Source organism: Salvelinus sp. IW2-2015, linkage group LG16, assembly GCF_002910315.2.
Source record: "Salvelinus sp. IW2-2015 linkage group LG16, ASM291031v2, whole genome shotgun sequence".
Lineage (NCBI taxonomy): Eukaryota > Metazoa > Chordata > Actinopteri > Salmoniformes > Salmonidae > Salvelinus > Salvelinus sp. IW2-2015.
In genome coordinates this window covers 9671099-9696542 of record NC_036856.1, presented here as the reverse complement: position 1 = coordinate 9696542, position 25444 = coordinate 9671099, and the positions used below count along the sequence as shown (strand labels likewise).

The window sequence follows — 25444 nt, the reverse complement described above, 5'->3', positions numbered from 1 at the left end:
AGAGCGTGCAATTGGCATGCTGACGGCCAGAGAATYTAATGTTAATTTCTCTACTATAAGCTGCCTCCAACGTCATTTTAGAGAATTTGGCAGTAGATCCATCCGGCCTCACAACTGCAGACCATGTGTATGTCGTTGTGTGGGCGAGCGGATTGCTGATGTCAACAGAGTTCCCCAAGGTGGCGGTGGGGTTATGGTATGGGCAGGCATAAGCTACGGGTAACGAACACAATTGCATTTTATCGATGGCAATTTTAATGCACAGAGATACCGTGACAAAATCCTGAGGCCCATTGTCGTGCCATTCATCCACTGCCATCACCTCATGTTMCAGCATGATAATGCACGGCCGGCCCCATGTCACAAGGATCTGTACACAATTTCTGGGAGCTGAACATTTCCCAGTTCTTCCATGGCCTGCATATTCATCAGACATGTCACCCATTGAGCATGTTAGGGATGCTCTGGATCGACCTGTACGATGGCATGTTCCAGTWCCTGCCAATATCCAGCAACTTCGCACAGCCATTGAAGAGGAGTCAAAAAACATTCCACAGGCCACAATCAACCGCCTGATCAACTCTATGCGAAGGAGATGTGTCGCACTGCARAAGGCAAATGGTGGTCACACCAGATATGACTGGATTTCTGATCAACTCCCCTACCTATTTTTTTTTAAAGGTATCTGTGACCAAAGATGCATATCTGTATTCCCAGTCATGTGAAATCCATAGATTAGGGCCTAATGAATGTATTTCAATTGACTGATTTCCTTATATGAACTGTAACTCAGTAAAATCTTTGAAATTGTTGCATGTTGTATTTATATATTGATCCACAGCAGTGCAAGACTGGCAAGTCAGTTATTTATTAACCAACTGAACTGAGAAGCTAGCTATCTAGCTATCTAGCCATCTAACTGTTTTCATTTGAAACAACAAGATGAAAGAGGCTTGGAGACTGTTGAATATGGCAGAGGATCCCTAAAGTTTTCAAACAATGGTTTATTTCAAGGTGGACTGTAGTGTTGACTGTAGTGTTGACTGTAGTGAGCTTCAAGCGCCTTAAGCTTAGTGGCTGCATGGCTTCACGCAGYTGGGTGCTACATGTTTTTCGGAYGAGTTTACCAAGGAGTCTARAACTGGGGATGGAAAGGTGTCCTGGCTTCTGACTAGTTTCCCCCCTGGATCTGACCATRGTTTCCCCCCAGCTCAACCCTTCATCTGGGCCTCCACTCTTCATCTGGGCCTCAGTTGGAAAAGAAATGGATGGTGCGGGTGAGGAAGGTGCGCATGGAGAGTGGATCAGACATATGTTGTGACCCATTGGACTTCCACCTCCCTCTGTGGATGACTGTGGAAGATCTTCCACCCAGAACAGAAAATCGCTATACAAATCTACAAATCTATTATTATTATTATTATGCATTTCAGACATTTCCTTGACCTTGGCATTCCAGCTGTTACAGTGCATTCAGAATGTATTCAGACCCCTTGACTTTTTAAAAATGTTGTTACGTTACAGCCTTATTCTAAAATGGATTAAATCTATACACAATACCCCATAATGACAAAGCATAAACAGGTTTTTCGAAATTTTAACAAATGTATCAAACTTAAATATCACATTTACATAAGTATTCAGACCCTTTACTCAGTTCTTTGTTGAAACACCTTTGGCAGTGATTACAGCCTCGAGTCTTAGGTATGACGATACAAGCTTGGCACACCTGTATTTGGGGAGTTTCTCACATTTTTCTCTGCAGATCCTCTCAAGCTCTGTCAGGTTGGATGGGGAGCGTCACTGCACAGCTATTTTCAGGTCTATCTAGGGATGTTAGATCGGGTTCAAGTCCGGGCTCTGGCTGGGCCACTCAAGGACATTCAGAGACTTGTCCCAAATCCACTCCTGCGTTGTCTTGGCTGTGTGCTTAGGGTCGTTGTCCTGTTGGAAGGTGAACCTTCGCCCCAGTCAGAGCTTTGGAGCAGGTTTTCATCAAGGATCTCTCAGTACTTTGCTCCGTTCATCTTTCCCTCGATCCTGACTAGTCTCCCAGTCCCTGCCACTGAAAAACATCCCCACAGCAAGATGCTGCCACCACCATGATTCACTGTAGGGATGGTGCCAGGTTTCCTCCAGACGTGACGCTTGGCATTCAGGCCAAAGAGTCAAGGGGTCTGAAAACTCTCCGAATACACTGTATACTGTGCCATTTTCAAAAGCTATTGAGATGGCATAGCGAACAAAAGCATCATATCACTTCAATCAACCACTGTCTTGATGCATTAAGGAAAACAGCATATGCTACACAAGGAACTGAATTCTCCAATCAAATATACTGTACAGGTAAAGAATAACATCACTTTGTAAATCTTAAACATAAGACATTTGATCGACATGAACACAGGGCAATGTGATACTGATGAGAGAGATGAAAGGCAATGYTATTCAAAGTTGGGTTCGCGACCTTTAGTGGGTTCACGGGGGAAGTACAGTGGGGTCACGTTATTGTATGGGATAATATACAAATGTTTTTGAGAAAGATAATTTGAAAAGAAAAACTATTTTATTGAGTAAAAATGTATTTATTGGTTTCTTTTCATTTTGATAAGAGATTCAAATGCAATGAATTGAAGGTTAAAGGTTGATGTAAAAATCTAAATTTACCAATTTTACGGTTGTGTCATCAGATTTGGGCTGGGGTGGGGTTGCGAGAAATTCTTGGGAAAAAAAATGGGGTCTCTGCTGAAAAAGTTTGAATACCACTGCTTTAAGCAATCATTCCCAGGTTGTTACTGTAGATGAGGCTCAGTTCAAATGCAACACAGCTCACCTTGTTGGAAGCCATCTCGCTGACTGAGTGACAGGTCTGCAGGGTCTCCAGCTGGTCCAGACACCAGTCCAGCTCCTCCAGTGTCTCTATGGCCAGCTTCTGGTAGGGCTCCTCTGAGGGGGTCAAAGATCATTATGTTGTTAAAGCCCTGAGAGAGACCTCCAGAGACCATCCCATCCAGACCCTAGTCTAGACTTAGCCCCAGATCCTTTGGTTCATGTCCAAACCCTCAACCAAGGGGGGGGGGGGGTGCAAAGACATCTATATCGTCCGCTAATACAGGACTAGTAAAGGTCCGGTGCAATACTTTTGTGAAAATGTTTTAACTAAATGTATTGTATTTCAGTGTTTACCAGCATTTGTAATTTGAGTCTGATAATTATCTGTAGAAAACAGTTAATCTGATAATACCTGCTTCATATAGCTTATGTTTTCCAGTTTKTTGAAATACAGTACTTTGCAAATGGTATATTCATTCCTTTTCCATTTTAGTAGATACTCTTATCCGGAGCAATTTACAGTAGTGAGTGCATACATTTTCATACTTGTTCYTATTGYTCCCCCRGTGGGAATCYAACCCAAAACCCTACTGTTCCAAGCGCCATGCTCTACCAACTYAGCCACATCATCACAAACCACTTGATGTCTCAATGTACTCAATTACTGTATTGTACATTGTTTTTCATCARGGTGAGGGAAAGTCTACAGGTACAAACCTAGATGACCAGCATATGTACAATACAGTAATATACATTTACATTAAGTGGTTTGTAAGGATGGTAAATTAATACTGAACAAAAAGTGATTGTTTTCCATGTTATTTGATCAAGAAATTTTATTTGATGTGGATGTTTTGGTCTTTTCCCCATAACTTTGCACCTTTTGATGTAAACGTTTGAGGACTGAGTTTTGTTCTTTCTGGATTCCATTAGAATGATGATCACAGAGAAAGGGACAGGGCAACAACTCTTACAATTCCAACTGTTGACCCCTACAAGACAACTTTCTTAATGATCTTAAAAACATTTTTCTTTCCCAAAGCTGAGATGCTAAAAACATTTTTTGCCCGCTACAGACGTCTATATCGGTCCGCTAATACAGGAGTAGTAAATGCCCAGTGTACTACTTTTGTGAAAAAAACATTTCCTTACATTTTTTAATATTTTTTATTAATCAGATCTTTCAGGGGGCACCCTCTGCACCCCTACTTCCCACGGCTATGCAGGCGTGATCACTTTCTCTTTATTTGACCCTAGTCCCACAGAATGTGGCACTGACCCCATGTGTTCAGTTATCTGGCATCAGACTGTACGGCTCCATTTCAAACCAGAGACTACACAATTAATTGTCTAGACATTTATTGCATATTTTCTCTTGTCTGTTATCAGTGAAAACGAATTCTAAAACCATGGCAGCTTCAAATACCCTCCTGAGTACTTGTATCGAGCTATGACATTTTGGATTGCCATAGAAAATAGGACCAGTGTCTACATTTGTCAACACCCCCCCCCCCACAAAAGGATGGATATAGAGACAGATATTTTTCTGTATGTCTCCTTACATCTTTGCATTCTCACTGCACTGCCCTTACCAACGTGAAAGCTGACAGATAAGCAATTATGGCAGTAACATCAAACCAATCTTACAGTTTGATCGTAAGCTGTATTTTCAGTTCTTATGAACTTATTATTTTCACAGAGTGCAGCAGACACTAGGGAACAACAAAGCCAATTGTTGTGAAGTAATGTAAMAGGTATGATCAGATGCGTAACCTACTGACCTGGTATGCTTGGCTTGGTATGAGTAGGCATTGAGGGAGGGTTGCTGCCTGACGGCCGCCTGTTGGGCCGATCCTGCAGATGAGTTATGACGGCAAAGTTGCTTCTGACTGTTCGGAGACTGGCGAGCACCTAAAGAGAGGGGGTGAAAGGGACACTGATTTAGTGGTATGATGCATTATGTCCATGATATTCTACGCACAATATCCYGATTTCCTAAAACATAAGATTTCGTTTGGGTTTTTCGATTTTTAATGGGAGCTATGTCTGTCCCAAGACAATCAAATGAAAATCAGAATGTTACGGTTTTGGAATTTTGATGCCAACATAAAGGGTAGTTGATCAAACTCTGCCTATGGCTCTGTAGCCTGGTGCCAGATCTGTTTGGGCTGTATAGCCTGCACCTATCGTGACAATGACCAGTTGGCTATACTGCACAAAAAGTACTGGGACCAGGCTAATGGCGCTGTCTTTGGCATGTGCAGGTCGTACATGATTGTACATTTTAGTAATTTAGCAGACGCTCTTATCCGAAGCGACTTACAGGAGAAATTAGGGTTAAGTGTCTTGCTCAAGGGCACATCGGCAGCTTTTTCACCTAGTCAGCTTGGGGATTCAAACCAGCGACCTTTCGGTTACTGGCCCAACACTCTTTACCGCTAGGCTACCTGCCGCCACTAAGGTATTATACACCTATCACACACGTGAGCTCTAGTGAGACACTGAAGATGTGCAGGGGTACAAAACATCCCTAAACACCTGTCTCAGGTACTTTGTGTGCCTTCATGTTGCAACTCAAGACTGCTCCGAGTTCAAAATGTCACCCCGGTGAAAAATCGCGGAGGCAGTCGGCCCATAAAAGATCTCTCCTTTCCAAACCCTTGAAGATTTGACATCTGTCCGGCTCTGCTTCGACGCACGTCAATATTAGACACCTCACTTGTTTTGTAACCCTAGTTGAGTTGTGACACACAATGACACGCACTACGTGCAGATGGGTTATTGCAGCAAAAGCCAGTGGTCTGGGTTGGAAGAGTATCGCTGGCACACAGATGTCGTCACAGCTACGTTAAAGTAGGCCCGTGTGTTCAGACCTTTGAAATGTTTGAATCCTTCCCGACTGTAATGTGCTTTGTGGATTCAAATAAAGTATTTCATGTGTTTGTGTTTGTGTGTAATGAATGGCGCCCTACCTCTTAAAACAACACCAAGACAGCACTGTGCATCATATGATTTTCCACGCAAGAAGTACAGAAGGCTGGCTCACTGTACTGTACACAATATTACCATGCACTTAAAGAGAAAACGCATGAACATAGTACTGACCTGTGCAAATGGTGTCACAATCATGTCTTCTCCATGTCTAAACGGACAGAAGAAAACAAAAACACTGGGTTAGATACTACATCTTCAACAAATAGGTGAAGAACAGAATATCACCATCTTACAAGGGCAATATTGATATAATATACTGTATACTGGGGCTCTATGGTACGCCCTGAGTGTAAAGCAATGGGCGTCCTAAATGCAGCCTGAACACCCATATATCCTGTATCGGTTAACGCATTGGACACATGGAGAGGAAACAAGTGACATGCACACAACTGACTGTGAGAACTGTGGGAAAAACAAACAAAATCCTTTGAAACTGTGCTCTGGGGGCATTATCATGCACATAATGTGTGGTCTTGTGGTCGAGCCTTACTGTTAAGATTATAGGCCTCAGCCTATCCATGCAGCACACAAACAGCAGCAGGCTCAACTCAGATGCAAGGCCTGTGGGGTTTTTCTTWTGGGATGGTTCGGGAGGAAAAGGGGGTGAGGGATGTGTGCATGTATGGGCTGGGGGGTTAAAGGTTATGTGTTGGGGCAGGAGGTGGGTGGGGGTGTGTGGAGGGGTTAAGGGGTTCGTGAGGGCAGGAAGTGTCTGAAACCTGCAAACGCAGTGGGTCCTTAAAGGGGAAGTTAAATAGAAAAAATGTGTCACACGCATCTCTCACCGCGGCAGCCAACCGACTTCCCAGTGCTTCAAGCCCTCTTCCCTTTAAAGACATAGAGCGAGAGTCCAGTGACTAAGCTAGACTTGACATGGGTAAACAGACTGTGACATGGCCTCCGATCTCCAGAAACAAACATCAACAATACGAGACAGGAAGGTTACGTTTTTAGGGACCTCTGTGGGAATCATAGTTGAAGGGTTAGCTATGACAGTATAAATATAAAAGAGTAGACATGTATTGGTTAGTGAAACATCAAGGGTGGGGGGAGAGCAACAACAGCAAAAAGAGAGACAGAAGGTCAGAAAAAACAATTCAGAAAGAGTGAGCGAGTGAGCGAGAGAGAGAGAGAGTGGGAAAAGAAAAGGGCCTGGAGAAGAGGTAAGGTTAGGAGGGTCATGCATCACTTTGGTCCAATGGTACTTACAGCTCACTGGCCATGGAGGAGTTGCGGGACATGGCTTTTGGTGAGAGGTCGAAGTCTGAGTCGGAGCGGTAGAGGAAGGACTCGCGGCGCTGGCTGTGGGGGTAGTTGGCCTGCAGGACCAGGCCGGAGCTGGGGCTGGCCTGGGGGTCCAGAGGGCTGCGTCCCACCGGCAGCCCATTCTCCACATCAAAACTTAGGAGAGAAGAGAGAGAGAAGGGACGATTCATGTGAATAGGTGTCTGGAGCAGCGGAGCAGGAAGACAAGATGTCATTGTCCCTTCCTTTATTCTGTCCAGTGTGATGACAGAGGTATGGAAGTCCGAAAATGTGTGAATCTTCAATCCGAAATCATCATTGTAGTTATCGTCATCAAAAAAACAGCAGTGACCAATCTCTGCCTGCCTCATAGCTAATACACAGTATATTGAGAATAGAAAAGAGCTGACCTAGTGATAGCAGGCCTCGAGCAGCAGCCATTCCCTACAACCCCCACACCATTTATTTGAACGCAATCACGCTAGTGTCAGCACTGACTTCACCACGTACGTCAGCAGTGCCAAAGTCTTCCGCCTCTGTCAGGGCCCTGGGCAGCACTAAAACAAATGGTGCTGCTGGCACCTCTCCACCTCCGCAGCCAGACCCTGACCCCAAAATGTCAGGGTGATCAGTCCATAGCCATCCAATCTCATAATAGGGCTGACTGTTTGATGGGACAGGGGAACTCCTCTTCATATTTTGAGGATGCAATTAGACGTTCAGTTAGGAGATCGGAGGGGGAGAAAGGCAAGTGGGAAATACAGCGGGAATGCTGGATGTGGGGATTGAACCCCAGTCTCTGGAAGGAAGTCATCTAAGCTACAGTATGTGTCAAGAGCTGGAATTGTTACCAATCAACCACAGGCTCTGCATGAGCAAAGTATATCCAATACAACAGGGACATACCGCAGTCGGRAGGTGAATGCTTACCAAGTTATAATACTACAATATCCTCCTCCTTTAGGCTCTTTGGTAGGAATACGTGACCGTGCGTCTGACCTGTGTGACTCTCCTTTGTCCAATCGAACTCCAGAAGCGGAGTTGTTCCAGGGCGGTGCCACGGTATACAGGCGGCAGCTGCAAGGTCAGGCTGAGGTGGAGTTGGAGAGAGTGGTTCTAAGAATAGCCCTCTATCATTGATGGAGGTACATGCGAGAGGGCTATACATAGCCTGAAACATACGGCATGCCCCCCCTGGCTGGAGTCTCATGTAATTACGTTAGGCTGAAACCCTCACCCCATACGGTACATACCCTTTTACTCGACTTCAAGTTCAACACATAATGAATAGAAAGCGCTGCAGATGTTTTTTGTCATGCTTTCGACAAACAAGTGATTATTTGCCAGCACTGTGTGGCGTGCAAATTTCTTTTGAGTTAAACTATTGCTGAATGTCCTCGAGGCACCTGCAACAACCACCTGTGGATGTACGAGTGCATTTCACTCCTCTCACAACAGCAGTCGAACCTGCATGCTTCTGTATGGGGTGTGTTGTGTCGTATGCACCTTAAATACAACGAGGCTCAGTATTTTGCCTAAATTAACATTTAAAAACAAACCTGCACCACACTCAGGCAGTGACTGACATCATTAATCAGAAACAATGAGAGAGAGAGAGAGAGAGAGAGAGAGAGAGAGAGAGAGAGAGAGAGAGAGCAACAGAGAGAGAGAGCAACAGAGAGAGAGAGCAACAGAGAGAGAGAGTGAAAGATAGGTTTGCATTTCGACGGCTCAAAGCAGCGTTTTAACAAGCTCCACCTGATTGGTGAGGAGAGTCCCAGGGGGAGGAGCATCAGTGCCAGGGCTTGCCTTATTACCCAACCTCTCGTCCTTTCTTTCCTCCCTGATTGGTGGGGAGAGCCCCAGGGGGAGGGGCTTGCCTTATTACCCCACCTCTCCTCCTCCCTTTTTCTCACCCTTCCCTTCATCTAATTTTCAAAGATGCGTCCGTCCCCTCGGAGCGATTTGGGCCAGCTCTGACGGTGGGATGTCATCAATCACGATGCCAATGGTGTCAGCAGCTATGAATAGCTCTATCCAAAATAACTGAATTAACCTCCAAAAACACTCACACGTGAAACAAAACTCGCCCATTAGAACTGAAATCCACGTCATTCACATGAAATGTTAATGTTTGAGTAAACTATCAGAGCCTGAGGCTTGGAGATATCAGAGTACACTTATGGACTGTGGCTATCTCCTTCCCAGCTGCAGGCGGCTTCTCTTCTCAACAACGCTCCCACTCACTTCTACTTCCAGAAGCAATACAGTGCGGTAGATGATGGCGCATATTTTCCCAAGAAAACCACTTGGGCAAAGTTCAAGAAATGCCACTAGGAAAAACCTGGGATTATCAGACTGAGTGGGAGGACAAGTGTCCATAAACAGTGGTATTCATACTGTTAGTCCCCTCTAGTGGGCTCCCGAGTGGCGCAGCGGTCTAAGGCACTGCATCTCAGCGCTAGAGGCATCACTGCAGACCCTGGTTCGATCCCAGGCTGTATCACAACTGGCCGTGATCAGGAGTGCCATAAGGCGGTGCACAATTGTCTGGGTCAGGGGAGGGTTTGGCTGGGGTAGACCATCATTGTAAAAAAAAAAAAAAAGTTGTTCTTAACTGACTTGCCTAGTTAAATAAAAAATACTGGAAACAGAATGGGCTTCTGAGTGTCAGGTAGCACCATCTACTGGAGACAGAAATATAACTCATCACTGTGCCAGTCAGTGCATGTTCCCCAGCACACCAGTGTCTCTATAGAGAGCACAGAGCAATTTAAAGTACATGCATCTTAAATGTCAGCCAGAGAACAGGTAAGATGAGTTTGTGGACTGGGTGGTAGCCTAGCGGTATAGAGGTTGGGCCAGTAACTGAAAGGTTGTTGGTTCGAATCCACGAGCTAACTAGGTCCGATGTGCCCTTGAGCAAGGTACTTAACCCTAATTGCTCTGGATAAGTGTGTTTGCTACTGTAAATGACCKAAAAAAGTATAATAAAAAAATCTGATGTTACACAGACACTACACTCAACATGGAGGATACGTATCATGTAGTTACTTGACACACAAGCATTAACCCAATTGTGCCATTCCACTGAATAAACCTTCGAGTCAATCTTCTCTTATTATGGTGGTGCTCTTTGTCTGGTAGGTCATAACTGGTGATAGTGACCTTGGTGTTGTCATTGTTCTCAGACGTCAGTCAGTGTCTCCTCTCCCTTCTCTTTGAGTCTGGACTACTGTCAGAACTCATGGGAGACAGGCCTCCATGTATCCCACTGTGGCACGCACCCTTCTGGGGTTTCTCCCGAGGAGACCACTGGCACATATACACATGCACATATACACACACAAACATTTGGTGCAGACTAATCACTAAATTACTATCTTATACTGAACAGGAACGGTGATATCGAAACGTCATCTGATCTCCACAAACACAAAGATAATCCTCCATGTTTCCTTTCCTCTTCAATTGTGGGAAAAAGAGCAAATCCATTAGTTCCTGGATAAAAGGATAAGCCCCCCTCAGGATTCAAATGAAATCAAACTTTATTTGTCACATGTGCTGAATACAACAAGTGTTGACCTTACCTTGAAATTCTTACTTACAAGCCCTTTACCAACAGTGCAGTTCAAGAAAGAGTTAAGAAAATGTTTACCAAAAAAACTAAAGTAAAAAAATAAGAAGTAACACAATAAAATAACAATAACGAGGCTATATACAGGGGGTACAGGTTAGTCGAGGTAATTTGTACAAGGAGGTAGGGGGTAGGGGTTACTAGTGACTAGTGATTCAGAGGAAACTCAAAGAAGCATTCAGGTCTGTGTCATTCAGACAAAGGTCGTTCCCCAAATACCGCTTTTAGCTAAAAAATAGTCCCAATCCCCCTTCTGTTTTCTTTCCGAGTGGCGTGAGAACCAGCTCCGGGGGCCTCGCCGACCTATGACAATCAAAGTGTGTGTGTTTGTCTCGGGGAAGTTCCCGAAGCCCTTACACACCAGGAAAGAAGGGAGTGGAGGCAGAGAATGTTGGAAAACAGAGGAGTGGACCTTTTTTGGTGTGTGTGTTCCTGGTGATGCGTAAGCTTTGTACTGGGGGGAAAGGGGGCCCCTGGTTTGGGAAAGGGGGATGTTAGTGTTGCACCTCTCACCCCATTGTGCGCGACCTGACACCCGTAGCAAAACAACGTGGTGCACCACCAAAAACAAGAAAAAAAGAATGTATTTGAAACTGCACATCTTACGTATGAAGACAGAGCATTAGCGCAAAACTGACTTTTTATTTGAGGTCCCATGTGCCAGTCTAGAGTAAACAATTTCAACACTTCCTATTAAACCTATGTCAAACACTCAACTTTTGAACACAAACTCCATGGTTAARGTGTAAATGAGGCTATATAAACCTCTTTGCCCTGTATACTTTTGTACCGGGTCTAGCCAAAGGTGTTTTATATAGGTTACTGACTATTCTTCTCTTATCTGGTCTAGCTTCTGGTGTTTATAAGTCATTTCTGGATACTGATAAACATGTTATACAAGTTATTTATCATCTCAACAGCCGAACAAAATTCAACCCCACAACATAATACATTCACTGTGTATCAATTCATACAAGTTGACCAAAAGGGAAAAACGTTCCGTGTACAACAACATAAGATACAGCCATGAGCATATGTTTTCTAAAAATAGCCCTTGAAGAGAAGTCGTTGCACGAGAACAGACATGGAGTCATCAGAGACCCGCCTGTGGATTCTTTTTCTCTCTGAGCGACTCAACTTGACTCGCTGTCAACAGGGTAAGAGAGACCCAACTTTACTGGTAACATGCAGTTCTGAYGTTCTGAACACATACATGTTCCACCCTCCATATACATGCACGCACACAAACAAACGTCCCTGGTATCAGAGCCACAATACTTCGGGACTTTAACTGGCTTGACCAAATGGGTTAAGAATAATATGATTTTTATAATAATCATCATTTTTATAAACATTGTAATCCAGATAAGCAGTTTAACCTAATATGACAAATATGTGAGCTTTTGACATTTAGCGGTTTATAAAAGGGGAATGTTTGGCCTAGTAAGTTGGTGTGGCACAGCTGAACAAAAGTTGAATGTACCACTTGAGCCAATAAGATAATAGAACCCATATTGTCTCACATTAATCATAAATAAACTGAAATGTTAAGAACTAAAGGAACTGAGAAAATTTTGGAAAGATCTCCAAAGCAAAGCCAAAAGATAGGCCTTCTTTGCTTTTGTTCACCGCCAACTGACTATACTGTTCCGCACTGTGGATGAACTCTTACCGGAACAAGCCTCTGTACCAGCCAACAAGAATCAGAGGTAAAAAGAACTTCAGCTATTAAAGCCGCTTCAAAAATTTACAGGATGTATACATGAAGAGTGAGAGTGTAGAAGTAACCGATATAACAGATACAAATAAATACACACACACACCACCCATACCCGTACAGTATCACCCACCCCACCTCCCACAAACACACCCACTCACACGCTTTGGCTTCACTTACTCAAGGGGGAACTGGAGGATCCTATCCTATCCAGCAGTGGTCCTGTGGTAACACACAAGCAGCCATGTATCAGATGAGCACTACAACGGCTCCAGAATGCCACCGTCCGTATACCCATAAACTCTGGCCGGGGCCGTGACGTCAGAGGCGCTTGTGACAGACGACTGGGAGAGGTAGATAAGCTACTGTGGTGGGCCCTGCTCAGGCCTGTCAAGAGAGTGCTACAACCCAATGGCTACACAGCTCAATCCTCTCACATCTAGTGTGGAACCTACTTCTCGTGGCCTCACTTTCTCCCCTGCCTCTCGTGGCCTCACTTTCACCCTCGCCTCTCGTGGCCTCACTTCCTCCCCTGCCTCTCGTGGCCTCACTTTCACCCTCGCCTCTCGTGGCCTCACTTCCACCCCTGCCACTCGTGGACTCACTTTCACCCTAGCCTCTCGTGACCTCACTTCCTCCCCTGCCTCTCGTGGCCTCACTTTCACCCTCGCCTCTCGTGGACTCACTTCCTCCCCTGCCTCTCGTGGACTCACTTCCTCCCCTGCCTCTCGTAGACTCACTTTCACCCCTGCCTCTCGTGGCCTCACTTTCTCCCCTGCCTCTCGTGGACTCACTTTCACCCCTGCCTCTTGTGGCCTCTTGTGCTTTTGGAAAGGAAATAACTCCCCTCAAATGTTGACAGTTGAAAGAAACTTCTGTGAAAATTGAAGTCCAAGCTCTTTAAAAGACTTGCATTTACCTGAAGTGCTTTTCTCTTGGTTTTGAAGTGCTCTTCTATGGCAGTAACTCACCCAAACCACCACCCATTTGTATTACCATCTGCTTTCATTTGCTATGACACAAACATTACCCATTGGGACATTGCCAACCTGCAACTCATGACTACTTACTATGATACCATCAGCTCTGCTCAATCCCATGACCTAGGCGAGGAGGCAAGAAGGCATGAAATGAATGAAGTGTCATGAAGTGAAAAAAGTGGTATTCCAGCATGAGCCCTTTCCCCTATCTCCACAGGTGGGTATTACAGTATGGAACTTTAGCCGGTAGGACTCTGCTTGCGTGCTGGGTATCTCTTAGCAATTAGCTAGTGCTTGTCCTCTCAAATCTCTCCGTTAGAGGAGGCCAGCCCTGGCTTGACCTCTGTGGTATGACCCTCTTCTTTCTCTCCCGTGTTTCATTATTGTCCTCTTAGAATGGGATCAACATGCTCTTTCCCAATGGAAAGGGAAAAATCACACTGTTGCTACCTCGCAGTCCAAACAAGGTGCATAAAATCAAGAACAAACTGAACAAACAAATCGGCGAGAGATATTCAGCCATTCTTGGAGGAAAATGGAAGTTCATTAAAAGCTCATCAGGCAAAAGACAAGTATTCTGTCAAGCCCTCTCAGTGTGAATGACACAAAGTTTGACAGACTGTGATGTCATCAGTGGAAGTGAAAGCGCTGGCCATGAGAGAAAATACTAATAGTWGTTTCTTGAATAAGGGGTATTTCCAGCGATTTCCCTGTCTTTGCAGTCTATGGGAGGAATGTGTATAATATGTTGCGTGGAAAAAACACTCCCTTGTAAAAGAAAATTAAGAAAGGAAAAAAATGAAGGGTGTGGCATTGGCTGCATGGAGGCATATGACGGGGGGAAAACAGGAGCGGTAAACATTTGGTTAAAGGAGGAAGGGAGGGAGGGGTGGGGTGGAGGGAACGAGGGAGGGGTGGAGAGCCAAGGCAGGGAGGCTCTGATCTCTGCTCCCACATCAAAGGGAGAGAGTGTGTGTGTGTCCTGTCTGTAAGCAGGGACTCCCGTTTGAAGGTGGCTTGTATGTCGTGAGACTGACGTCAATCACATCTGGACGAGTCGTCATGTAAAGCCACAGACGTAAGCCAGAGAGCAGGCCAGCTGCTCATAGGCACATTTAGATACCCACTAAGATACAGCACACACACTTCGGGGGTAGTACGAGTTGACGATGTAGTCAGACGCAAACCTTGACGTTTTTTCAATTCAATACCTTTTCCAATTGGAAATAGGATATTTCAATGTGTTGAAATGTACCCGAACCAAGTGCTTATGGTCTTGGCCAATCTGAAGGGGTTTCAGCTACAGGGATAGGACTTTGGTGACTACATACACTATATATAGTTGAAGTCAGAAGTTTACATACACTTAGGTTGGAGTCATTAAAACTCGTTTTTCAACCACTCCACAAATTTCTTGTTAAAAATCTATAGTTTTGGCAAGTCGGTTAGGACATCTACTTTGTGCATGACACAAGAAATTTTTCCAACAATTGTTTACAGACAGATRATTTCACTTATAACTCACTGTATCACAACTCCAGTGGGTCAGAAGTTTACATACACTAAGTTGACTGTGCATTTAAACAGATTGGAAGATTCCAGAAAATTATGTCATGGCTTTAGAAGCTTCTTATAGGCTAATTGACATAATTTGAGTCAATTGGAGGTGTACCTGTGGATGTATTTCAAGGCCTACCTTCAAACTRAGTGCCTCTTTGCTTGACATCATGGAAAAATCTAAAGAAATCAGCCAAGACCTCAGAAAAACAATTATAGACCTCTACAAGTCTGGTTCATCATTGGGAGCAATTTCCAAACGCCTGAAGGTACCACGTTCATCTGTACAAACAATAGTACGCAAGTATATGGGAACCACGCAGCCGTCATACCGCTCAGGAAGGAGACGCGTTCTGTCTCCTAGAGATGAACGTACTTGGGTGCGAAAAGTGCAAATCAATCCAGAACAACAGCAAAAGACCTTGTGAAGATGCTGGAGGAAACAGGTACAAAGTAATCTATAGCCACAGTAAAATTAATCCAATATCGACATAACCTGAAAGGCCGCTCAGCAAGGAAGAAGCCACTGCTCCAAAACCGCCATAAAAAAAGCCAGACTATGATTTGCAACTGCACATGGGGACAAAAATCATACTTTTTGGAGAAATGTCCTCTGGTCTGATGAAACAAAAATAGAACTGTTTGGCCATAATGACCATCGTTATGTTTGGAGGAAAAAGGGGAAGGAACACCATCCCAATAGTGAAGCACGTGGTGGCAGCATCATGTTGTTTGGGTGCTTTGCTGCAGGAGGGACTGGTGCACTTCACAAAATAGATTGCATCATGAGGAAGGACAATTATGTGGATATATTGAAGCAACATCTCAAGACATCAGTGAGGAAGTTAAAGCTTGGTCGCAAATGGGTCTTCCAAATGGACAATGACCCCAAGCATACTTCCAAAGTTGTGGCAAAATGGTTTAAGGACAACAAAGTCAAGGTATTGGAGTGGCCATCACAAAACCCTGACCTCAATCCTATAGAAAATGTGTGGGTAGAACTGAAAAAGCGTGTGCGAGCAAGGCCTACAAACCTGACTCAGTTACAGCAGCTCTGTCTGGAGGAATGGACCAAAATTCACCCAAATTATTGTGGGAAGCTTGTGGAAGGCTACCCGAAACGTTTGACCCAAGTTAAACAATTTGAAGGCAATGCTACCAAATACTAATTGAGTGTATGTCAACTTCTGACCCACTGGGAATGTGATGAACAAAATAAAAGCTGAAATAAATCATTCTCTCTACTATTATTCTGACATTTCACATTCTTAAAATAAAGTGGTGATCCTAACAGACCTAAGACAAGGAATTCTTTACTAGGATTAAATGTCAGGAATTGTGAAAAACTGAGTTTAAATGTATTTGGCTAAGGTGTATGTAAACTTCCGACTTCAACGGTATACAAGTATGTGGACACCCCTTCAAATTAGTTGATTCAGCTATTGCACACACACCCATTGCTGACAGGTGTATAAAATCGAGCACACAGTCATGCAATCTCCATAGACAAACATTAGCAGTAGAATGGCCTTACTGAAGAGGTCAGTGACTTTCAACATGGCACCGTCATAGGATGCCAGCTTTCCAACAAGTCAGTTCGTCAAATTTCTGCCTTGGTCAACTGTACCTATTGATAGTGTGAAGTGGAAACGTCTAGGAGCAACAACGGCTCAGCCGCGAAGTGGTAGGCTACAGAAGTACACAGAACGGGACTGCCGAGTGCTGAAGCATGTAGCGAGTAAAAACCGTCTGTCCTTGGTTGCCACACTCGCTACCGAATTCCAAACTGCCTCTGGAAGCAACGTCAGCACAAGAACTGCTCGTCGGGAGCTTCATGAAATGGGTTTCCGTGGCCGAGCAGCAGCACACAAGCCGAAGATCACCATGTGTAATGCCAAGCGTCGGCTGGAGTGGTTTAAAGCTCACCGCCATTGGACTCTGGAACAGTGGAAACGTGTTCTCTGGAGGGATGAATCACACTTCACCATCTAGCAGTCCGACGGACGTATCTGGGTTTGGCGGATGCCAGGACAACGCTACTTGCCCGAATGCATAGTGCTAACTGTAAAGTTTAATGGAGGAGGAATAATGGTCTAGGGCTGTTTTTCATGGTTCAGGCTAGGCCCCTTAGTTCCAGTGAAGGGAAATCTTAACGCTACAGCATACAATGTCATTCTAAGCGATTCTGTGCTTCCAACTTTGTGGCAACAGTTTAGGGAAGGCCTTTTCCTGGTTCAGCATGACTATTCCCCCATGCACAAAGCGAGGTCCATACATAAATGGTTTGTCAAGATCAGTGTGGAAGTGCCTGACCTCACTAATGCTCTTGTGGCTGAATGAACGCAAATTCCAGCAGCAACGTTACAACATCTAGTGGAAAGCCTTCCCAGAAGAGCGGAGGCTGTTATAGCAGCAAGGGMGGACCAACTCCATATTAATGCCCATCATTTTGGAATGAGATGTTCGACGAGCAGAGACCCGTCTGTGGATTATTTTTCTCTCTGAGCGACTCAACTTGACTTGATACTTTTGGTCATGTAGTGTAAGTAGGCCTGACTAATCTTATTGATTATGTTGGGTAAGGTACGTGGGGAACTGATTAGCACTAACATGGAAACTCTTAATCTAATGGCACACCGTGTAAGGATGAGGTGATTGCCATTAACTTGTGCTGAATGGTTAAGGGATGATACATGGGTTAGACTGCTCAGGTCATAAACTAATTAAGCCCTATCAGAAACCTGCAGCCCTCTTCCCACAAGTTATATTGATGAGTAAACCCCCCAACCATGTACTCAGAATAGACACACGCGCAGACAGACACACACACACACACACACAACCTCCCTTCCCCCCACACACCATCCACAAACACACACCCTCTGCGTCCTGCCAGCTGAGTCTGATTAGGGCCCCAGCGGGCCAGGTCTTGATTTGTCCCTTTGCATCGACCCCCTTTGCATCTACCCCCGAGCGGCCACAATTAGGCAGGCGGGCCATGGAACATGAGCGCTCAACGGGCAGAGCAGGACTCAGAGCAGGGCTCGCCATGGAACAAACAAGCTCAGGGGAGCAGGGGTGCTCTCCTCTAATAAGACTCATATGGCTTTAATAGGTGCCTTTCAATAAACAAGTGATTGAGCCCTGGTGTGAGGCAGGTTCCTCCACTTCCTTTTCACATTAAGACTTCGCAGCCAAGAAGAGGAAGACTGAGGCACACTGGGCATGATGTCCTCTTGTCACATGTGCCTGGTGTCTCTTAGGAAGGAAACATAAAATTGTCTGTCCCCTTTCTGTGAGAATGTTTGTTTGATGAGACCCTCAAATTTTTGGGGCCCTGAGCAAATTGTTGGTCTTGTGAGTGGCAACTTGAATGTTGTAAGAATTTTGTACAACTTCCGGAGCACGTTCACAGTGAACATTTGAGGCTGTACCATTACAGTTTTAGACAGTAGCCAATGGGCTATTGTGGCTATTTAGGCATAATGTAGGCCTACCAACAAAACCAATGGAGCAAATCACATAACATTTTCACACGGAAATAGCTTTTGATTTCTATGAAATAGCCTACAGTATATGTGGTGTTCAATGCAGGCCTACATTGCATGAGACTTTTAGAAACGTTTTTACATTATGAAGTGCTTGACTAATTATTTTTTATTTGGTCTGTAACACCATGGGCCATATAGGTGACTGTAAATTGCATTGTATAGTGTTATATGATGCAAGAAACCACTTAAAAAAATGAATTGTATTATTATTACCATACAGCGAATTAGACAATGTAGGCTACCCCTCTGTCTATTGGATTATGTGCATATTCAAGCCTGTCTCAAAAAACAACACTACTGCTTTAATTAAGACATAAGCTTTTTACCTGACTGGCTTTAAAAGACAGCTTGAAATGTAGCCTACACGTTTTGTGCTCTTGTATGAAGCGGTAACTCTCCATTGCTGACCTATACTTATCTATAKCTGGGCTAATAAATCGCTATCTAGCAAAGAATATCAACAAATGTCCACACGCGCGGCTCTGATCTGAAAAGCCAMTCTCTCGCGGGTGATTGAAAGACCGCTCGTGGGCTACACCCGCCAATAGAATTCTACTCCGTTGCGCTCTGGCTCTGCGTACAACAAAATCACAGACTCAATCTTGCAAAGTTAGATTCGTTTTGTTTTGTTGCATTGAAAATTGGCTGATATAATGTTGATTCGATCACAGAAAAAACGTTGATCAATATAGTGCAAACTAATGGGGCGAACTCAGTGAAGTTCAATCTCTTGCGTCRCTGCGCGGCATGGCATTTCTTCTGGGCGGCAGTCCTGGAGGAGGTGTGCGGCTGCGCAGGCGCGCAGTTTAGAGAGAATATTATTGTTGGTGACAGTGTTGAGGGTTTGGGCAGAAAGTGTAGACAGAGAGGCTGCGGTGGCTTGTGTGTGTTGTTATATTCTCAAACAAGCACATCCGCACACACACACTTTCTCACAGTCCTACCTCTGTGCCAGAGGCCCCAAGTCATCGACCACAGAGGTTGAGGCGTTTGAGAGTGGGTGTGCGTTGACGTCACCAGTGGTTTCTGAGGCGTTGGAGCAAGGCTGTGCAGATAAACTAGCACAGTGGGGCTTGATGGACACCAGATAAGACCACTCCACAGGTTTTAACCCAGTCAGCATGGGGCATTGTTTGCTACCAAATTTGTTCTTGTTATGCAAAACGGAACTGGTGACGTCAACGCATTCTGTTCAAACCAGTAAGCAGGTAGCTTGGATGAGTCAAATGTACTCAACAAAACAATGACTGTAGAGGGGAACAAAAGAAAACTCAATATCTTGTTGGAAATTCAGACATTTTGATGCAAGTGTTTGTCTCATCCTAAAAGCTAAGGTATTGGTTTTGACTGAGTAGAGCACTCAGTCAAGAAGATATAGGAGGGAATGGCATTGAAAGAAAGTATTCACACCCATCGACTTTTTCCAAATTTTGTTGTGTTACAGCCTGAATTTAAAATGGATTAAATGTAGATTTTTTTGGTCACTGGCCTACATTCAATACCCCATAAAGTCATAGGGGAATTATGTTTTCCAAAATTTGTACTAATGATCAAAAAATGAAAAGCTGACATGTCTTGAGTCAATAAGTATTCAACCCCTTTGTTATGGCAATCCTAAATAAGTTCAGCAGTACATTTTTGCTTAACAAGTCAAATAATAAGTTGCATGGACTCACGGTGTGTGCAACAATAGTGTTTAATTAACATTATTTTTTGAATGTTTACCTCATCTCTGTACCCCACACTTACAATTATCTGTAAGGTCTCTCAGTCTCTCAGTACATTTCAAACACAGATTCAACCACAAAGACTAAGTAGGTTTTCCAATGCCTCGCAAAGAAGGACCACTATTGGTAGTTGGGTAAAAAATGTTTAAAAAAAAGACATTGAATATCCCTTTGAGCATTGTGAAGTTATTAATTATACTTTGGATGGTGTATTAATATACCCAGTCACAACAAATATACAGGAGTCCTTCCTAACTCAGTTGCCGGAGAGGAAGGAAACCACTCAGCGATTTCACCATCAGGTCAATGGTGACTTTAAAACAGTTACATAGTTTAATGACTGTGATAAGAGAAAACTGAGAAGGGAAAAGAAGGAAGCCTGTACAGAATAAAAAATATTCCAAAACATCCATCCCGTTTGTACCACTTCCCGAGTGGCCTAGTTACAGTTTTGACTTAAATCAGCTTGAAAATCTATGGCAAGACTTGAAAATGGCTGTCGAGCAATGATCCTCTTCGGCGCCATAGTACGATGGTAGTACGAAGAGGATGGCTGACATTTTACATGCTCCTAACCAACTGTGCTATTTTGTTAGTTTTCTTTAACGTTGTTTGTAACTTATTTTTTAAAATTATTTTGTGCATAATGTTGCTGCTACCGTCTCTTAGAACAGCGATTACTCACCATGAACTGGAAGAAACGTTTTCCTTTAATGAGTTCGACGAGAAGGATATATTTCTTTCCCAGGAAATGGCTCAAATCCCAGTCATTTGCGTGACGAAAAGACAGAGGAAAAGGGGGCACAGGTCCGGCTGCCTTCTGAGAATCCGTAGGCAAGCGAGTAAAGTCCTACTTCCATCCGTTCTACTGGTTAACATGCAATCATTGGAAAATAAAATTGATGAACCTACGATTCTGCCCCTAAAGAAGTCTTGAGGTATTGCTCGCCTGAGGTAGAGTACCTTATGATAAGCTGTAGACCACACTATCTACCAACAGAGTTCTATATCTATATTATTCGTAGCTGTCTATTTACCACCACAGACCGATGCTGGCACTAAGATCGCACTAAACCAACTCTATTAGGCCATAAGCATACAAGAAAATGCTCATCCAGAAGCGGCACTCCTAGTGGCTGGGGACTTTAATGCAGGCAAATTTAAATCAGTTTTACAAATTTTTCATCAAAATATCACATGTGCAACCAGAGGGAAAACAACTCCAGACCACCTTTACTCCACACACAGAGATGCATACAAAGCTCTCCACCGCCCTCCATTCGGCAAATCTGACCGTAATTCTATCCTCCTCATTCCTGCTTACAAGCAAAAACTAAAGCAGGAAGTACCAGTGACTTGCTCAATACGGAAGTGGTCAGATGACGCGGATGCTACGCTACAGGACTGTTTTGCTAACACCGACTGTAATATGTTGCGGGATTCATCCAATGGCATTGAAGAGTATACCACCTCAGTCATCGGCTCCATCAATAAGTGCATCGACGATGTCGTCCCCACAGTGACTGTACGAACATATCCCAACCAGAAGCCATGCAGGCAACATCCACGTCGAGCTAAAGGCTAGAGCTTTTTTTTTTTCAAGGAGCAGGACACTAATCCGGACGCTAATAAGAAATCCGGCTATGCCCTCAAACGAACCATCAAACAAGCAAAGTGTCAATACAGGATTCAGATTGAATCCTACTACACCGGCTCTGACGGTCATCGGATGTGGCAGGGCATGAAAACTATTATGAACTACAAAGGGAAAGCCAGACGCGAGCTGCCCAGTGACGCGAGCCTACCAGACGAGCTAAATGCCTTTTATGTCCCTTCGAGGCAAGCAACACTGAAGCATGCATGAGAGCACCAGCTGTTCTGGATGACTGTGTGATAACGCTCTCGTTAGCCGATTTGAGCAAGACCTTTAAACAGTTCAACATTTACACTGGCGGGGCCAGACGCATTACCAGGACGCGTACTCAAAGCATGTGCGGACCAACTGGCAAGTGTCTTCACTGACATTATCAACCTCTCCCTGACAGATTCTGTAATACCTACATGTTTCAAGCAGACCACCATAGTCCCTGTGCCCAAGGAAGCCAAGGTAACCTGCCTCAATGATTAGCGCCCCGTAGCACTCACGTCGGTAGCCATGAAGTGCTTTGAAAGGCTGGTCATGGCTCACAACAGCATCCTTCCCACTCCAATTTGCATACCGCCCCAACAGATCCACAGATGACGCAATCTCAATCGCACTCCACACTGCCCTTTCCCACCTGGACAAAAGGAACACCTATGTGAGAATGCTGTTCATTGACTACAGCTCAGCATTCAACACCATAGTGCCCACGAAGCTCATCACTAAGCTAAGTACCCTGGGACTAAACACCTCCTTCTGCAACTGGATCCTGGACTTCCTGACGGGCCCGCCCCCAGATGGTAAGGGTAGGCAACAACACGTCTGTCACGCTGATCCTCAACATTGGGGCCCCTCAGTGGTGTGTACTTAGTCCCCTCCTGTACTCCCTGTTGACCCATGACTGCATGGCCAAACACAACTCCAACACCATCATTAAGATTGCCGACAACATAACAGTGGTAGACCTGACCACCGACAACGATGAGACAGCCTATAGGGAGGAGGTCAGAGAACTGGCAGTGTGGTGCCAGGACAACAACCTCTCCCTCAACGTGAGCAAGACAAAGGAGCTGATCGTGAACTACAGGAAAAGGAGGGCTGAACAGGTCCCCATTAACATTGACAGGGCTGTAGTGGAGCGGGTCGAGAGCTTCAAGTTCCTCTGTGTCCACATCATCAACAAACTATCATGGTCCAAACACACCATGACATTCGTGAAGAGGGCACAACAAAACCTTTTCCCCCCTCAGGAGACTGAAAAGATTTGGCATGGGTCCCCAGATCCTCAAAAAGTTCTACAGCTGCACCATCCAGAGCATACTGACCGGTTGCATCACCGCCTGGTATGACAACTGCTCGGCATCTGACCGTAAGGTGCTAGAGGGTAGTGCGTACGGCCCAGTACATCACCGGGGCCAAGCTTCCTGCCATCCAGGACCTATATAATAGGCTGTGTCAGAGGAAAGCTCATAAAATTGTCAGAGACTCCAGTCACCCAAGTCATAGACTGTTTTCTCTGCTACCGCACGGCAAGCGGTACCGGAGCGCCAAGTCTAGGACCAAAAGGCTCCTTAACAGCTTCTACCCCCAAGCCATAAGACTGCTGAACAATTAATCAAATGGCCCGCTCCATTTGTTTTGTACACTGCTGCTACTCGCTGTTTATTATCTATGCAGTGTCACTTCATTCCTACCTACATGTACAAATTACCTCAACTGACCTGTATCGCACACTGACTTGGTACCGGAAACACCTGTATATAGCCTTGTAGTTGTTATTTTATTATGTTACTTTTTATGACTATTTTTTACTTTAGTTTATTTGGTAAATATTTTCTTAACTCTTCTTGAACTGCGCTGTTGGTTAAGGGCTTGTAAGTAAGCATTTCACGGTAAGGGCTACACTTGTATTCGGTGCATGTGACAAATAAAGTTTGATTTGATTTGATCAATAAGCAGCTTGACAGAGCTTGAAGAAATGTAAAAAGAATAATGTGCAAATATTGTACAATCCAGGTGTGCAAAGCACTTAGAGACTTACCAAAGACTCATAGCTGTAATCACTGCCAAAGGTGATTCTAACATGTATTAAATCAGGGGGTTGAATACTTATGTAATCAAGATATATTAGTGTTTTATTTTTCATAAATTTTGTACAAATGTTTGAATTTTTCTCCCACTTTTGAGTAGATTGTTGACAAAAATATCAAATCAATTTTAATCCCACTTTCTAACACAACAACATGTGAAGAAAATAGCTGGAGACAAATGTGAAACCAGCCATATGGCAGCAAACTGAAGAATATCAACATATCAACTTTCCCACAGTAAAGTTTATGAAATCTGTGCCAGTATGCATAATTTAAATTGTAGACTTGCAGGGATGGGCACTCTCAAATGTCTTAATTATAGGCTACCCTGGCTTTCTCGGTTTCCTATTTCTATCATGTTAAATATTATTTACTGTTAGTTCCCTTCAGCATACATTATCATTACATGTAATTACATTGTTATGTTTACCTTCAATTGCTTCCTTTGTAAACGGCGTCGCGGCCATGTGGTTGTTGCTGAGGATCATTAGTAACAGTTGATCAAAAAAAATAGATGTTAAATTAAATCATTATGGAGGGAGGTGCAGACCAAACCGTAACAGTTTGAACGTGACACATGGTGCAATACTTGGTTGTGTCATCACACAGTTCCACGGTTAGTGCAGGCAACAGACGAGGGTATAATCTACTATTGTACACTATTCTCCCTATTATAATTATATGTACAGTACACTAATGTACACCCATTACACACCTTCATAAGGTAAGTCTGAATACCAACTACTGGGAAGTGCGTAGGAAAGGCGTGTGTGCATTTGAAAGGCGTAATTTCCTACGTCAGAATCGGGCCCAAAGTTAAAACATGTTTTTAGAAATGTTTGCAAATGTATTGAAAAATAAATACAGAAATATCTTATTTACATAAGTATTCACATCGCTGTAGAGCACAGGTGTCAAACTCATTCCATGGAGGGCCGAGTGTCTGCGGGTTTTCGCTCCTCCCTTGTACTTGATTGATGAATTAACATCACTAATTAGTTAGGAACTCCCCACACCTGGTTGTCTAGGGCTTTATTGAAAGGAAAAAACAAAAACCTGCAGACACTAGGCCCTCCGTGGAATGAGTTTGACACCCCTGCTGTAGAGGCACCTTTCGCGGTGATTACAGCTTTGAGTCTTCTTGGGAATGTCGTATCAGCTTTGCACATCTGGATTCTGAGATTTTCTCCCATTCTTCCTTGCAGATTTTCTCAAGATATGTTACATTAGATGGGGTGAACAACAATCTTCAAGTCTATCAACAGATTTACAATGGGATTCAAGTCTGGGCTTTGGCTGGGCCACTCAAGGACTTTCACATTCTTGTTCTGATGCTATTCCAGCATTGCGTTGGCTGTATGCTAGGGGTCATTGTCCTGTTGGAACATAAATCTTCSCCCCAGTTTAAAATTGTTTGCACTCTGAAGCGTGTTCTCATCAAGGATCTGCCTGTATTTGGCTCCATTCATTGT

The 25444-nt window shown here is 44.1% G+C and overlaps 1 protein-coding gene across 3 annotated transcripts in view; it reads right to left on the bottom strand.

Moving 5' to 3' along the window:
• LOC111975805 (3',5'-cyclic-AMP phosphodiesterase 4C-like) overlaps nt 1-25444 on the bottom strand; it is a 114892-nt gene that overhangs the window by 28576 nt on the left and 60872 nt on the right. Inside the window, exons 1-6 of one of the 3 annotated variants that reach the window (XM_024004409.2) lie at nt 12606-14926; nt 7036-7227; nt 6612-6653; nt 5938-5974; nt 4614-4743; nt 2834-2946 (exon numbers count right to left, since the gene is read on the bottom strand). In XM_024004409.2, coding sequence (XP_023860177.1) covers nt 2834-2946; nt 4614-4743; nt 5938-5974; nt 6612-6653; nt 7036-7067 — 354 coding nt within the window. In that variant the 5' untranslated portion in view covers nt 7068-7227; nt 12606-14926. Of the gene's footprint in view, nt 1-2833; nt 2947-4613; nt 4744-5937; nt 5975-6611; nt 6654-7035; nt 7228-12605; nt 14927-25444 lie in introns of those variants that run through there. The other 2 variants (XM_024004407.1, XM_070447508.1) reach the window with 2 other exon arrangements.